This window comes from Botryllus schlosseri, chromosome 8 (assembly GCF_051294905.1).
Source record: "Botryllus schlosseri isolate E-star chromosome 8, Bs_hap1, whole genome shotgun sequence".
Lineage (NCBI taxonomy): Eukaryota > Metazoa > Chordata > Ascidiacea > Stolidobranchia > Styelidae > Botryllus > Botryllus schlosseri.
The window spans coordinates 1,133,017-1,148,448 of NC_137243.1; the positions used below are offsets into that span (position 1 = coordinate 1,133,017).

The following is a 15,432-nucleotide window of genomic DNA, read 5'->3' on the forward strand; positions in this document are numbered from 1 at the left end:
CGCGATCGTTCTGTTCATGTTCAAACTGTTGTTCAAAATAACTTTTTTCCCGCACTCTGGGGATTCACTGATTAAATTGTTAGGTTGTCTAAAAAAGGCTACACTGCTAATTTTGCTCATTTCAAACCAGCCGAAGCCGCGGCTGAGCAAATAGAAATTTTTGAATTTATTTAAAATAAATTACAAATGACTTTTTCCAATTTTATTGTCAACCATATGAAATTATTGAGTTGTATACAAAAACGATGCAAAAGAAATTTGACGCAATTCCAACCAGTAGAAGCGAAGTTATTTGAGTTTTGATCTGTATTAATCCTGGGATTACCCACCACCAATTAATGCTATTTTAGAGCATCGACAAGTTTCAACTGCAATAATTTCGCTCCTACAGGTTGGAACTGGAAGTGAGCAAAAATCGAGAGAGAGAGAGAGAAAGAGATTAAGTCTTGGAAAAAACTGTGATAGGCCAATTATATTTAAAATCAACCACGTCCATCTAATAGCCTACTTGAATGACAGGGATCAGATCAACATACTATTTCCAAGGTCGCACGCATTGCAAATCACTGCTGCAGATGGATCGATAATAACAAATCGACCAAAGTAATTCAAGTGCCAGTTACGTCATATTTCCCAGTGTCCACGACACCTATATGAGTATATACACGCTGAAGAGATCATACAGACGTCATGAAAAGCATTTATAGTGAAGTGAACATGATAAACAATCTTAACGAAACGCTCAAATGGAACTTCACGGAGTGGTTCTCTCTGTCGTTGTATAGAATTCGAATCTCCGTCGATCCTCGCTACTCTGCCGCACGGCCGTTCGTTGCTCAGTTCGATTCAGAATGTTGTCAATAACGCCTCCCCTAGGGTCGTTCAAGCCACCAGCCAATGGCAATTGTGATTGATTCGTCAAGTGGACATCAGCCTCTGCGGATGGAGACGGATTGCGAGCTTCTGTAATACGAATCATGCTTTGACGTTTTAGATGGAAAATTTAACAACGAGGATGCTGACAGGTAGAGCAATCAAATACATGAAAACTGGATTCATGAGAGAGAGAGAGAGAGAGAGAGATAGAGTATACTTTCATCCAACCAAAATACATAACACACGGTAGTGATGGTGGTACAGAAACATGCATGCACAGTATTCGGTATTAGATAGGAATGATCGATAAGACCGTGAAGGTCATCTAGTCTGATCACACCAGCATCAAACAGGTACACTTGACTCTAACTAAACAGTCAGTCATGCATAATCAGCTGTAGAGTATAATAGATACTCGATCAGCTCTTGAGTTTATCTTTATCATCACCTGTGGTTCTCAAACTTTTTCACATCAACATAGCCTACCGATAACAATATTGACTACCTCAATCAACCCATTTCAAAAATAGTTATATATTGACAGCGAGGACAACAACTAAAATAATGATGTCATAATTTCAGTGGAATAGTGGATGATTAGGCCTACATTCAAATCGATATAAACCCGAATATTTTCGGCTGACACTTGTCGGAAACTAAAAGAACATTCAGTATCAACAATCGTATCATCAAATATGACTTCACCGGCATCAAAATTCGAATAATCGACGCGAACAGATAGCATGAGCTCAATGTCTTATTATTAGGTTATACACGCACTCCTGTTGGTACAAACTAGTTTTGGCTTCTTTTGATGAAGGACATAATTCACACAACAAAATTGAGTGGAGCGCTAGAATTTGTTTTGAGGTATTGAAATAAATAAGTATCAAGGGGGTCTATGCATATTGTAGTATTTTCTGTTGGATCCCTTTTAATCCATGATGACCTCTGCCCGCAAGGTTATTTTATGTGGCCCTATGAGAACGTGATAGTCTAATAATGGATTGACCAAAAGCTACATTTTACACTATTAGGCACACAATAGAGAAGTCAGCCTCTAAATACGCAGCCTAGAAATGAGAAATGCACAACTTGAGCACATAGTAACAATGTAAAATATTTTCTTCCTATTTGTTTCGTATATTTCGTTCTTTACTTGGTATCGTACTCGTTCGTTAAGACGAGAGTTGTTTGTTCTGCGGAAAATTGAATAGTCCGACCTCTTAAATCGTAAACAATCCTGATATTGTCGGGTCTTGAACGATGCCGCTCCATTGACTCTTCGGTCTCACCTGAAAACACACGTGTGTGCAGGAGTGAGTGAAATGCTGGACTGATCACAACACCAAAATATGTAGCACGAAGTTACGCAAGTTAGCGGAAATGACATTTCTATCAACCCACAGCTGCGACAAAGTGCATTGTAGTAGATACGGTCGAAGGAATACCAGTTGATATTTATGTTATGTGGAACTGGCATTATTTACTTTGTGGCCGCAAAAAAGGTACATATCATCATATCATTCCTACTACATCTGCATTTACTACTCACCGTAAATATTATAAATACATCGGTCGTATTTAAATGGAACGATAACAAAATAAAAACTTATCTTTGTGCAGCGGCAGTACCATAACCAATGATCGTTTCGTGAGGTGTGGTTATTGCTAGTTGAAAACTATTACCAATACCCCGCCCTGACGACCCTCGTGGTCGGCAGTGGCAATTTCTGACGGGTCTCAAGGGACCTTGCTATCGAACGTAATCACTAAATCTAGTGGACCTCGGCTTATGGAAACTATGTTGTACAATCTTAAAATAGTTGTTGAGATTACGACCTCTCTTCAGATCAAGCGGGTGACGGCATGTTTGGTGACACGATTGTGATATAGGCCGACATTTGCTGTAAATCCCGTAGTCTTTATAAACATCAAAACAGAGCTGACTCGTGAAATACCTATACGCCGCAAAGCAGCTCTCCAATCTTCTTCAGTCTTGACAACCTCCCCGTAAGCGGGAGGTGGTGTAGGAGTTCTAGCAGTGCCAGTGCTGCTCCCGCCAAACATGGTCAACATCATGGAGGGGACACTTCTGGAAGTTCGTGTCCTATGACGAAATCTTGAAAGCGCTGAGCAATAGGACCGCCTGAAGAAAAACAGTGAGAGTTAGCCGAAAGCTTGATATATTTGTAGTTTATATGTATAGTAGCCTACAAGTCGCACGACCTCGAATATGCGAAGTTAACGGTCGGAAACGTCTTGATCATATAAAAATCAGACCTGCCTACGTACGTGCATTGCATACCTTCCTTCGTTCCGACGTTTTGGATTAAAATGTTGTACTCGATTTATACCGCGGTATATGTCTGAGGTAGGTTCTGGTTCGTGTGCAATGGATATAATAGCCTATATTCACACCGGCATATCAGGGGTGCTACACGGGTGGAAATACACACCCTTTCCCTTCATAGTGTATGACTTCAATATTCAGAAAACCGTTTCTCAAAACTCGACTCGGCTCGAATCATTACAATTATTGATACTCTATTCAGAATCGAGCACTCGAAGAATTGTGTCAAGCCCTAGTCCCATATGTGGCCTACTATGGCCTTTGGTTATGCAATCTCATTTCGAACTGTAATAACTGGGGCGATTCTTTTTTGACCTAAAAACGGAAGATTTTGACCTAAGAGATCTTAATTTGACAAAATTCTGCCCCCATGTATGTAAATTTGTTTTCCCTCATAATGTTTGAATTGTACTAGCCTACTTATCTTCATTTCTGGTTGGAACTTTCTGCGCTTACAAAGTAGTTTGGCCGCAAAAAACATTTTGACGTGAAAACCGTCAAATTTTTACTTGACAAAACTTTATTTACACTGAAGTTGTGCGTATACATCATAATTTTTCATCATGCGATTCTTGATTTAAGAGCCAATGCCCATGCAGTCTTGCTTCAGTTAGGATATCGCGGTACGTTGAGCATAACACCACGTCAATATATTTGTTTCATTCGACCGTTTTAGGATTCACAATTAGCAAACAAATGGTCGTCTACAATGGTTGGCCTATAAAGGAGGCAGCGGTAATGTAACATGTCAAATGATAAGTTCACCGACAGTACAAACATCTGCAATACAAACGAAGTGCAGGTTGCAAAAGAAATTTGACTTTGTAAACAGTTTTTGACAATGTTTTGACCGAACGCTACAATTTTGACCAAATTTTGACGTGTCAAACAAAAATTGCCCTACTAATAACTTACTCCGTGTAACAATGCGCCGTAGCAATGACAGCGATGACAGCCGACACGAAAACCACGATCGCCAGCAGTGCGCGAACAGACTCGTCGCTCCCGAACGACCATATCGCGTCCATCACGTCGGACATTGTTCCCGGGTTGTGCGTCGCACGGGATGATAGCTCTCTTTGCCGATTAGTTTGCTTCTGAAGACAACATGCTCGACCTGTGACATCAGGCCAACCGATTCGTTTCGAGATAATACATAGGAAGTTTCCTTTTTATCTTCAAAACAAGCGCTGATATTTCAGAAATGATCAAAATCAGTCAAATTTGCCACTCAAGTAAAAGTAGAAGTATAAGGCCGTAGATATATAAAACTAGAAGTATAACTATTTCCAAGACTCGTCAAAACTGTTTCAAGTTGGGAGACGTCAGACTTCGCGTCGTCGGGAGACGCCTTTCACACTTTCATGTGCGTGTGTATCTGTATGGAGTTTGCATTAGCAGAAGGAGATCGGCATTTGATGCCTGTGACGTCATGTTTGATGATACGATTGTTGATATAAAATGTTCTTTCCGATTCTCTACTGTAGTTGCTGACGACTGCTCAGGACGAGTGTCAGCCGAATACATATTCGCAACCGCCCTCACAACCCGCGATCAAAAAGTTTAATAATCAGGCAAGCTTTGCGACCCATGATGTAACTCACCACTGTATGAAACGAGGCGTGGAAGCCAGTTTTTGTCTTTGACATGTCAGCGTGAAAAACAATCACAAGAGTGCTGCCCGCCCTTTCCGTCATTCTCGGTGGCGGGATGTCCTCACCGCAGTACACTCCCCACGTGACCTGGGTCGTTCGCGGCTCTGCCTCGACTGATGAAGATTCTTCAGTTCTATCGGAATCGAGGTATTCTTCTGCAATGTACAGCATGTCGAAGTGACACTCGGCTTGTGCGAATGGGTTGAACTGAAAAACGAGTCGGTTATAAGCAGGGGCGGTTGCGTTGCGGACAAACGGACGCCATGGAGCGGTCGCCTTGCTCGAATCACTCAAGTCCAGTTTCAGGTGTGTTTTATAAGACAGTAATGGTCAGTTCCATTGCGGTCTCTATTGAAAATGATGGTTTTCATATTATGTGAGACATTGTTAAACTTTCGAATGTTTACGCTTATATTAATTGTAGAAGTAGGCTACTACATATTGTGTGTTCGTTGTTTACTGTACTATAGTCTTTGAAATATTCTGGAACATTGATATTTGACTATCATTCCTAGTATGAGTGAGGATGACTCATTTTGAAGGTGTTTTGGTTTCTCTGGTACGCTCGAGTTGAATGTTTTTGATACTCGGGTTTAATTGGTTACAATCTGGCTCCTTTCGTTGCATACGTTGCTCGCTGTATGAACCGGTTTGAAGCTGCATTTGCTATGTGTGTGAGTTGAACTGATATCTATTGAAAAGTAACAGAAAGGATTTCAAAGCCGCAGGTAGAACGGCCCAGATTCAGAACGTCATCGGTCTCTGCTACTCGAAAAATTCAATGACTGATCACCTCGGAATCAAAAGCACATCAGTGCAATGCAATACGCGCGCGCGGCCTCGTCGTCCAACTACCATATAATCGTCAGAATGAATTACATTACATGAAATCACATCTCTCTATAAGTAGGCCTATATGCCGAACCATAATTGTAGAACAGTATTTCGTCGGCTATCCGACAGGATGGAGGATGTCAACTGTCCAGTGTCCACATTTAAGTACATAATACAAGCAGATTCTGTAGGTCTACTGAATGCTGAATACTATTGTGAGCGCTCGAGATTACTGAACCACTCTACCTCATTATTAGCCACCTCCCAGTTTTAAATTATAGTAAGCACCTAAGCAATAACTCACGGCTGAATTGACATATCCCTCCTCCAAACTAAACTCATGAAAGAAGAGATAGGTGTAGCGATCTTTGGGCGACCGAATCTTCCAAATGCACGTGATATTGTTCGGGTAATTTTCCGGGAAATTCGGCGACGTGAATTCTCCTGAATTGCCGATCACCATCCCACCAGACGAGCAAATAGAATCTGAAATTCAAGCGACCATGTTGCCGGTATAGGGCATTGTACCATGCTTTATCTCCTGAGATCAGACTCGGAGCACCGGATAATTCGAGTTGACTCATTAGACTAGAGCGAAATGCCCTTAATTTAATTAGAATGTAATTTCTGCTTTTCCTGAAAATGCGACAGGCAGAACTATCCATTCGAAACGAGCCAAGGTTGGTGTGCAGACATTTGACATTCTCATGCTTACGAGAATGAACTCTGGTTTGATAGGAACTGAACTTGATTTATATTATTTTTCTTTCTAGTTAGGAATTGAGTCTGATTTCTAAGTTTCTGCGAATTCAATGATAGCCTACTAATTCTAATCTCGCTTAAAAAACAATTGTGTAGCTATATTATTCTAATTGTAATATCTAAAACTTTTCTAGTTATACAATAATCCGTTTAGGCCACAGGTCGCATATTCTCTTGATACCTGTTTCTATACTCGTCAAATTATAACCGAGATCTTCAACATGGCCGTCGTGGTCGTCATCAGCCGCTCCTGGAGAGGCTGGGTTGCTACTTTGTACGCTAGCCACAACGTCACGGGCTTTACAAAGTAAAATAGTTACCCATACTGCATACACACCACCCATACTTAAACCTAAGATTGACAGCAGGAGCCCTACCCTAGCCACATCGCAATACAAGTAAGTTTCGTGACTGATAATTTTACCGCATTGTTAACGTCACAAAGGATGTGGTTATCCCAATTTGCAACAGTTCCATTTTCGTCTACCCACGCGAAAGGGAGATAGGTCGTAAAAGTTCCTTGTTACATATAGGCAGGTGGCTGGCGATGATAGCAAATCGTATATTATGATCGCGGTTCTATATGATATTGTATCAGCTCAAAACACACAACGTACAACGCGATGTATGCCTAATGAACAGATTGGAGGGAGCGCATTCTGCGCAACGACCAGATCCGTCATCATTGATCTCCATCTTTCGGCTGTCTTTTTTTGGTACTTTTCCTTAGTTCATCTCTGGGCATTTTGTAAAGACCCCGTAAGCACAGCATCGAAGGTGAGAAGCCCACATAAACCTAGGAAACGTGTCATTGCCGAGCTGGGTTCCCACGCGTCAACGGCGATGGATTCGCGAGCTACGCTTTCCCCTCTTCGTTCGCTTCAACTAACTGTACTAACACGCACTGGCCGGTGGTGATATTTACTGCGGAAATCCAAACCGGAGGAATGCTTCGGACCATGAAGCGGACTTGTTTTGAATGACACACCCAGGCAGACTTGACCGACTACATAATTAGGCAACAGAACTGTACACTGTACAGAGCGAAACGAGCCAAGCCTGATGTACGGACATTTACCATCAGGGTTGTAATGATCCAACAGTGAACACAAGTCGCGATTTTCCGGTGACTGGCGTCAATTTCTTGAGTACTGAAAATGACTCAGCCCGAGTCAATTTGTGTATTGACTCGACTTGTAGGCCTACTTGGCCGTTCCACGTTTTGTTATTCGATCAATCAGTACTCGTACATCACAATTTGGACCAGAAATTGTCAAGAATGATAAGAATTTGCGTATTCTGAACGGGTTGAACTCGAAACTGAACGCAATACAATGACTCAACTCGGTGATGGATTGAATTCGACTTGAGTTCTTGACACAGTGCAGTTACGGTTCTCGTTACAGCCCTGATTTCCAATCTAGTACTCATGGGAATTAGCTCTGATTTCATATGAACCGAACTGGAAATTTGTCGTCCTTTCCAATTGGAATTTCCATCAATATTTCACTCAATACTAGCCAATCTTCAGGATTACCGGACCACGAAATAACATCGACCTCGCCCTCTGCCACCTCATTTCGCCGCTTGCCGGCTTGCGTCTTATATTCTCTGCTTTTCTTTTCATTCAGTGTGCATGCCTTTTATTTACTTCGCCTAGGCTAAGGTGGGTGTCCGATCTTGAAGGCTACTACAAGTTATTTCGACACCTTCCTATCTTTTCATTATATCGCAGTCTTGTTATGTTTTGAAACGATGAAAATATTAATAAACCTGATTGATTGATCCAAGTTTTCGAAAATTCAGCAATTCTCTAATTCAAGATCAAATTTGGAAAAAACAAAATTTACTTGTTGTCCAGCTCTGCCTCACATCAACTATTTTACAGATAGCAACGTGGTTTGAAACTGATGCGAAAAATAACAATATGATTGAATCCGATTCAAATTGTACAAAGCTACAAGTGGTAATAGTATAAAAGCCAGACAAACTAATCTTCATCATCGCTGTCTTTCTTGATTCCTCCAAACACTTGATCCGGAACCACCCTCTTCCTAATCTCCAGATTCTCTTTGGAAGCCGGCATCTCCTCCTCATCGTCATCCAAGTCGATTTCATCCGGGTTGTCAGTGGCCGTGGGCTGGGCAGAAGTCTGAGGTGGTTTGTCGCTTCTGACAAACAGGATTCCCTTATTCGGTTGCACTTGCTCTTGTTTCTGAGAGCTGGCCGCCTGGGCCGCTTTTGCTTCGAGTAGTTTCATCTCGTCCACTCCAGCGTCGCCTGGTACCAGATCCGACGCAGTGCCTGGGATGAAGAGGCGGTTCAGTAGGGATGGGCACAATGTTTCAATTGCACGAATCTGATTCGAGTATTGATTCTAATGGTTCGATCGTAGTACTGAAGCAAGCACTGAAAAGACCCCCTCGATGATACCAAGATATTATTTATAAACACGAATTATAATTAATAGAGTAGATTCCACTGTGGATGCCTAGAAACCTTGATTGACCGTATCGTAGCATACCAATCATGTAGTACAAACCTACTGGTGTTATCGTAAATCACATATCTGTGAAGTTCTGATCAACCCACAGCACTGTCACAAAGTGGAATGAACTAGGTAGGGATGTAAAAATACCAAATTATCCTTAATGTGATGTAGAATTGTCGTTGTATTCTTTGCGGTTGCATAAAAGGTACATATTTCAACTTTCGAAACCATTCATACTGCAATGACATTGCAGTGAATGACACTTGGAGCTCCATACTCGATTCACAGTATTCTGGTAGTTTTTGTCTGCTTGCAATACTTACCTGAACGGTTTTCAGACTGAATTAATTTGTACGTAACAGTTTGGCAAAACTAGACTAGCAGTAGCGGACAGACACTGCCAATTTTCTGCGACACATGGACAAACTGTGCTTTTACAAAATACTTAATTGAATAACTTTAACATATGTCCAAAATTGCTACTTCTACTTGTATTTATTAAAAAGTCTACTCATACTTAAAATAAATATATTTCAGGGTTGATATGAATCGAGTCATGACTCCGGTGACTCGAGATTTTTTGGTGACTCGACTTGACTCGAATCAGTTTTTCAAATGCGTAAAATGACTAGACTCGAGTCAATTTTTGTATTGACTCGACTTGTAGTCCAGTCATTGTGCATGACTCGAACCAAGTCATATGACTCGAGACTAGGACGGGCCAAGACAGACATTTCATTAAAACTTCGAAGAACAGTACAGTCACCAGATTATTGGTATTTCGTCCATCAGTCCAGATAATTGGAAAATAGAGCCAAAAACTGCTAGGACTGAGGAAAATTACGATATTATGAACGCGAGTCGTTCTATATCATTTGCGCAGAGTGGGTTGAACCGGATTGAACTCAAAACTGAATATAATGACTCGGACTCAGACTTTTGTCAAAACACTATGACCTGGACTTGACCCTCTACTAGCTGACTTGGGCTTGACTCGGTGGTGAGTTGAAAATGACCTGACTTGACTCTAGTCAAAACTATAAAAGTGAAATTGACATGTGACTCGTTTGTGTCTTGGTCACAACCCTGATGTATATAATAAATACATGACGGGCCGTCTATACCTGTAGTGTTAGACGCTGCAGCCAACATCTGCGCCGACATGAAATTGACTTGCGTGTTGTACGTGGCTTGCACGCTGCGTTTGATCCGCAGCATTTCGCGGACCGTGTCTTCGTTGCCGTGCTTCACTTCGAACATCTTCCACGTCTGCCAAAAGTCGGCGGTGGTTCTGAAAAGACGAGAGCACGTCACTCCACAAACAAACAAAAAAGACTGACAATGATTCAAAACCACGGACATACTCACCTTGGATCGCACATTTGCGAACAAAACGCATAGATAGCCCTCGCCCGATCGATCTCTCCCAGCTTCTGTTCCAAATCAGCAAAACGGAGGCACACGTCTTTAGCTTGTTGGTCTTCCAGAGTTTCGATAGCTTGCTGGTAAATAGCTCTAGTGTGAGTCACACCGTAGACTTCGGCCGCTCTCTTGATGTAAATGTTGAACATGTCATATTTCTCTTCGGGTAGGACAGATTTAGTGGCACGATCATAGACGGCCATCGCGTGTCGCGCAAGCCCGTGTTCTTCTTCTAATTTCGCGTAGAGGAGGTACAGATTCTTTGCGAATTTCGGAGGGCACCCTTCCAAAGCCTGTTCAAACAGATCCCTCGCTCTTTCAAGCTTTTTACCGCCATACCTCGCAATGAATTTAGTCAGATACGTGTTCCATATGTCAAAAACATTAGGCCATTTGAACATAGCGACTCCACGTTCGTATGCCTTAAAAGCCTCTTCGAAATAGTTGTTATCCTCAAGAAACATTCCATAATTGATGACAATTTGAGGAGTGGCTATCCTCAAATCCAGAATCCTATCATACACTGCTTTGCAAGTGTGAAAAGTGCCGAAACTTTCCTCCAAATCTGCATACATCGACCATAATTTCAACGATCTGTAAACTCTGCTCTGAACGGGCTCGTTATGATCAAAATATCCAGCTCGCTTCGGGGGCATAGCAGTGGCACGTTTTAATAATGTTATCGCACCGTCACAGTTATCATGACGGAGTTCCATTTCTGCCCATTCGCACCACACGCTAGCAAGATCATCAACTGCTTTGTACGAAACTAGAATCGCTTTTTCAAAAATGGTGCGTGCATCATCAGTCTGATCGTGATCCTCGTAAAATTTAGCGAAAGACACCCACAGAGTATGAATTTTTCCGACAGATTTTGGTATTTCGATAGTTTGAATCGCTTCCGTGTAGGTGTCGATGATTTTTACCAAGTCTTCTTTGTACAATTCCACTCTTTTGAGCCATTCGTTAACGTTGTGCGGGTTTTGACGGAGAAGAACACTATTCAAAAGCAACGGTCTTCTCGTGATCAAATCTTCAAATCTTGCGAGCCTCAACTCAATATCCACATCATCTTCATCTTCCGTCTCTTCCATTTTTGACGTAATAACAGACTCCTCAAACTGAGCATATGCGTCGAAAATTTGGGTAAAATCACGAACTGTGGTCACAGTTTCAATGGCTTCCTCGTAAATTTCTCTAGCTCTCTCAAAGAGCCCGCTTCTTATGTAATAATCGGCTAAAGAACACCATAATTGCCCGAGCTGATCCGTGAATCGTTTCAGCCCTCCGCGTATAATCGCTTCCACTTTTAGCGAGTGAACTTTATCTGGGTTTTTAGAGATCAACTCACACAGTTCGTGCCAAAGTAAATGGGTCGTCTTCCCGTGCTTTGAAGCAAAACTTTCATCATTTACAATCTCTGCGAGCTTCGTAGCTGCTTCATCGTAATGATCGATAGATTTCAAATAATCCACAAATTCCTCACTTTCTTCAGGCATGAGTTTGAGCATTCTACGGAACACTCGAATAGCTGTTTCGTGCACCGGGTATTTTCTGACAAAATCAATGTACAGCGGCCATATCCTGTCGTGTTGAGTAACTGGTAATGCTTCCAGGCAACGATCGAAGGTTCTACGAGTGCGTGTAATCTTCTTTTGCTCGACGAGAAATTTGCAATAATCTATCCAGATTCTGGGCATTTTGTGCATAAACACGAGGGCGCGTTCGTGGGCATTGTTGGCGTCTTCGAACTCGGGATCGTTGGGGCATTTTCCCTTTACTTGACTGCGTCTAATGCGAAGGTAGTTGTACCATAGCTTGTAGCTACCCGGTAGTTCGCGGAGCGCGCGTTCGTACACCAAGTTCAGTTGTTTGTAAGGAGAATTTTCTTTGTGTTCAATGTATCTGAAAAGAAACGTTTTACGTTGAACTTGGGTTGTACCGTAATCTAGTTACAAGGTTCCTCCTCACAAGTTGAGTAATTTTCAATTCTCTTCCAACTCAAGTCAGAGTCCAAGTCACACTGTTTATCATTACTGGTCAGTGAAGTTGTTCAAAAATAACTTTTTTTTCCGGATTCCGGGCATTCACTGATTATTTTGTTAGGTTACCTAAAAAACACTGCACACAAAAATTAGTCGATTCCAACTGGTAGACGTGAACGCACAGGAGTTTGAAAATTTTGGATTTATCATAAATAAAATTTAAATTTCATTCACAAATTTTACTGTCAACCCCATGAAACTGTCGAGTTGTCTACCGAAACGATGCAAAACAAATTTGACGCAATTCCAAATCGTACATGCGAAGTTGTTAGGTTTTACATTCATAATTCTGCGATTACCACCGTCCAGGCTATATTTGAAAATACCAAATTTTCAACTGCAATAACTTCGCTTCTGCCGATTGGATGCGAGCAAAAATTGTTAAGCATCGTCCTTTTAGACAACTTGACGATTTAATGGGGTTGAAAGTAAGATTTGAAAAAAAATTTTAAATTTTTTTAATCGTAAATTCAAACTTTTCAAACTCCTGTGCGTTCACATGGCTACCAGTTGGAATCAAGTCCAAATTAGTGTTTGCATTGTTCGTTTAGGCAACCTAGCAATGTCATCAGCAAATCCCAGAAATCACAAAAAATAGTTATCAAGTTGAGTTCAAGCCATGTTCAAGTAATTTTTCACAATTCTGATCGAGTGCAACGAATCCATTGCGTTCATAATATAGGCATATAATATACTCATTTGTCTCACTCATGGTCAGTATGTCTACCTTATCAAAGTACTGAAGTAGGTTGTGCCTACTTTTAGACTACTTCTATGTCAGTTGACTTGGTAGAGTCATGCACAATGACTCAAGTACGAGTCGAGTCAAAACACAAAGTGACGCAAGCCAAGTTATTAGAACCCTGGAATGAACTTATACCAAAATGAAGACAGTTCATTCTCACCTCAGCCACGATTTCACAGAGTACGGATTGCGGAGGATCTCCTCCTCATACAACAGATCTTCATCTTCGATTACAATATCACTTGACATCGGCATGATTATATAATAACCTTGTAAGTAAAAATATCAAAATTATTATAATAGCAGAAGGTGACATTTACTGTTTGTACCCTGTACAGACATCGACATCAGCATGCTGTCACATGTTGTGTAGGCCTGCTCACACAATCGCAATATGCAGGTTTGAAATTGCAGCACTGATCACAAATTCCACATTACCAATAGCAAAAATTTTCCGCACTGAAGTTAATTCGGCAATCATTGACCAGAAACAAGCTAAATTTCTTGCACTTTACTGCGAGAGTCCAATGATAGCCCCATGAAATCAATTCCCTTCGATGAAAAGAGGAAAAAAATAGAGAACCTTGTTTCTTATACGGCATTGTATGTAAAATATTATGAATCGCCAACATTGGCAATCTCTCGCTTACACAATTTTAATATAGTTTCAATATTATATTCATTATCTACGTATCATCGCAATTTAATCAAATCAAAGCGTTTCAAATTTCCTCAAATTTTGAGGTCCATTTTTCAAATTCGGAGAAATCATAAGTAAAATTTTAATTTTTTCGGTAGTATCTTGACCATGGTTACGTTTTTCTCATTGTTTCAAAGTTGATCATGGTCAAGATATTACTGAAAGAAAATGAAAGATTTACAAAATCTTTCTCTTTCAGAATGTGTAAAATGAAGATAGGCTACTCTGATTCCACCGTGACGATATATTAAAACCTAAGCTTCTTTTTACACAATGAATATATTATTGAAATGCACAGTACTGATGGATTCAGGAAAACTTTAAAGAATCATGAATCATCAAGAATTTCAGAACCATTTGAAATATGCTGTGCACATTGACTTTTTATTAGATTTGGTGAATTCAATTCAACTTGCAATCTATGGGATCATTGTCCTTGTTTCAATTCTTCCCGCTTTATTCACTGAAAAATTATAATTTACAATATTGTCCATTGCTTCATCAACTTTATCTTCTATGTTATCGAGAGTGACCCAATCTGAATATTCCGACATGGCTTCTGCGACTTCTTCTTCATACTTTCTCAACTTTTTCAGCAAATCTTTTTCAAACTCCTGTTCTTTTTGTAGAGTAATCATTTCACGTTGTTGCAGCAGTTTTTCAAGTCGAATCTCCCGATTTTTCTTCATATCTTCGTTATACGTAGAATTATATTCCATGCACTTTGCATGATGAGCTTTCTCGTCAAAAGCATTTGTTTCTGATTGGATGCTTGCTCTCTTGTTCAAAATTTCATATTGAAAAGCGGCAGCTATTGATTGTAGGAGTTCATTATATGACTTATACGCCAGTTCACCTCTTTCCATATCTCGAGCTGTCGGCTTGGGTTTCTCGAAATGAATTCCCTCTTTGGATGGGGCTCTGCCTAAGGACCTGGGCTTTCTGTGATGGATTTGAGACGTTGAAATGTAACTTTTACTGCATAATTGAAGTAGCTTACACTTAGTTGGCGTTTTGATCAAGACTCGAATTCCAAAAGTCACAGTCATATTTCTTGCGCGAAGTATCGCCTTTAAGTATCGACTTTACAGACCAATCGACATAAAAAGTACCGGTAAGTAAAATAGTAAAGCATTAATTATAAAACTTCAAGCGTGACATTGAAAGTGACGACGGGGTTCACCACACTGGCGTTAACAACGGTACCGACGACAACATAATTAAGGATAACGACTAATGTGACCGACAGAAACGCAGTTGTTTGTATCTACACCCCTGCAGAACACTATGGTTACGTGATACACAATCAAAGTTAACATTATCTTGAGATTAATGGAATTACCCATGTCGTTTAGACTAATTCTTCCTTTCTCTGTTGCTTGTCCCTTGTTAAGTAATTCTTGACGCTGTTTCTCATTCCACGCCTTCTTTTAACATGGTCTTTCCTTTTCTACCATAGACCAAGGTGGGAAATTGATTGATTGACCCAGGGATATCTAGACTAGATATCTAGACTTTGCCTCAATCGCCCTTTCCCCCGTCGCTCCCC

At 40.8% G+C, this 15,432-nt stretch overlaps 3 protein-coding genes and 1 non-coding gene across 4 annotated transcripts; 1 reads left to right on the forward strand and 3 right to left on the reverse strand.

Annotated features, from left to right (window-relative positions):
- Positions 1–688: 688 nt before the first annotated feature.
- LOC145444596 (uncharacterized) lies at positions 689–6,878 on the reverse strand. The gene is made up of 7 exons (XM_080322608.1): positions 6,662–6,878; positions 6,023–6,204; positions 4,834–5,091; positions 4,145–4,326; positions 2,838–3,025; positions 2,100–2,171; positions 689–963 (listed from the first exon to the last, which is right to left on the reverse strand). The coding sequence occupies exons 1-7, from the start codon at positions 6,822–6,824 to the stop codon at positions 755–757; spliced, it is 1,254 nt and encodes a 417-aa protein (XP_080178734.1). The 5' UTR covers positions 6,825–6,878; the 3' UTR covers positions 689–754.
- LOC145445654 (U4 spliceosomal RNA) lies at positions 2,491–2,628 on the forward strand. The gene has a single exon (XR_013917100.1). It is a non-coding gene; the product is annotated as a U4 spliceosomal RNA (small nuclear RNA).
- Positions 6,879–8,271: 1,393 nt separating the features above from the next.
- On the reverse strand, positions 8,272–13,464 carry LOC145444570 (pre-mRNA-splicing factor SYF1-like). The gene is made up of 4 exons (XM_080322570.1): positions 13,344–13,464; positions 10,340–12,298; positions 10,096–10,262; positions 8,272–8,784 (listed from the first exon to the last, which is right to left on the reverse strand). The coding sequence occupies exons 1-4, from the start codon at positions 13,436–13,438 to the stop codon at positions 8,471–8,473; spliced, it is 2,535 nt and encodes an 844-aa protein (XP_080178696.1). The 5' UTR covers positions 13,439–13,464; the 3' UTR covers positions 8,272–8,470.
- Positions 13,453–15,239, reverse strand: LOC145444622 (uncharacterized). The gene has a single exon (XM_080322642.1). It carries the CDS (start codon positions 14,930–14,932, stop codon positions 14,303–14,305), a length of 630 nt encoding a protein of 209 aa, XP_080178768.1. The 5' UTR covers positions 14,933–15,239; the 3' UTR covers positions 13,453–14,302.
- Positions 15,240–15,432: the final 193 nt, after the last annotated feature.

What these genes read in the sequence shown, in the direction of transcription:
- LOC145444596 (XM_080322608.1), bottom strand. Translation starts at nt 6,824, where the DNA reads ATGGGTGGTGTGTATGCAGTATGGGTAACTATTTTACTTTGTAAAGCC. An exon ending in ACGGCGCATTGTTACACGGA is followed by an intron (nt 3,026 to 4,144) that starts GTAAGTTATTAG and finishes GTTTTTCTTCAG; the next exon opens with GCGGTCCTATTGCTCAGCGC. An exon ending in GATTGTTTACGATTTAAGAG is followed by an intron (nt 964 to 2,099) that starts GTCGGACTATTC and finishes TTCGTATTACAG; the next exon opens with AAGCTCGCAATCCGTCTCCA.
- LOC145444570 (XM_080322570.1), bottom strand. Translation starts at nt 13,438, where the DNA reads ATGCCGATGTCAAGTGATATTGTAATCGAAGATGAAGATCTGTTGTAT. An exon ending in TCTGTGAAATCGTGGCTGAG is followed by an intron (nt 12,299 to 13,343) that starts GTGAGAATGAAC and finishes GTTTCTTTTCAG; the next exon opens with ATACATTGAACACAAAGAAA. An exon ending in TCGCAAATGTGCGATCCAAG is followed by an intron (nt 10,263 to 10,339) that starts GTGAGTATGTCC and finishes TCGTCTTTTCAG; the next exon opens with AACCACCGCCGACTTTTGGC.
- LOC145444622 (XM_080322642.1), bottom strand. Translation starts at nt 14,932, where the DNA reads ATGACTGTGACTTTTGGAATTCGAGTCTTGATCAAAACGCCAACTAAG.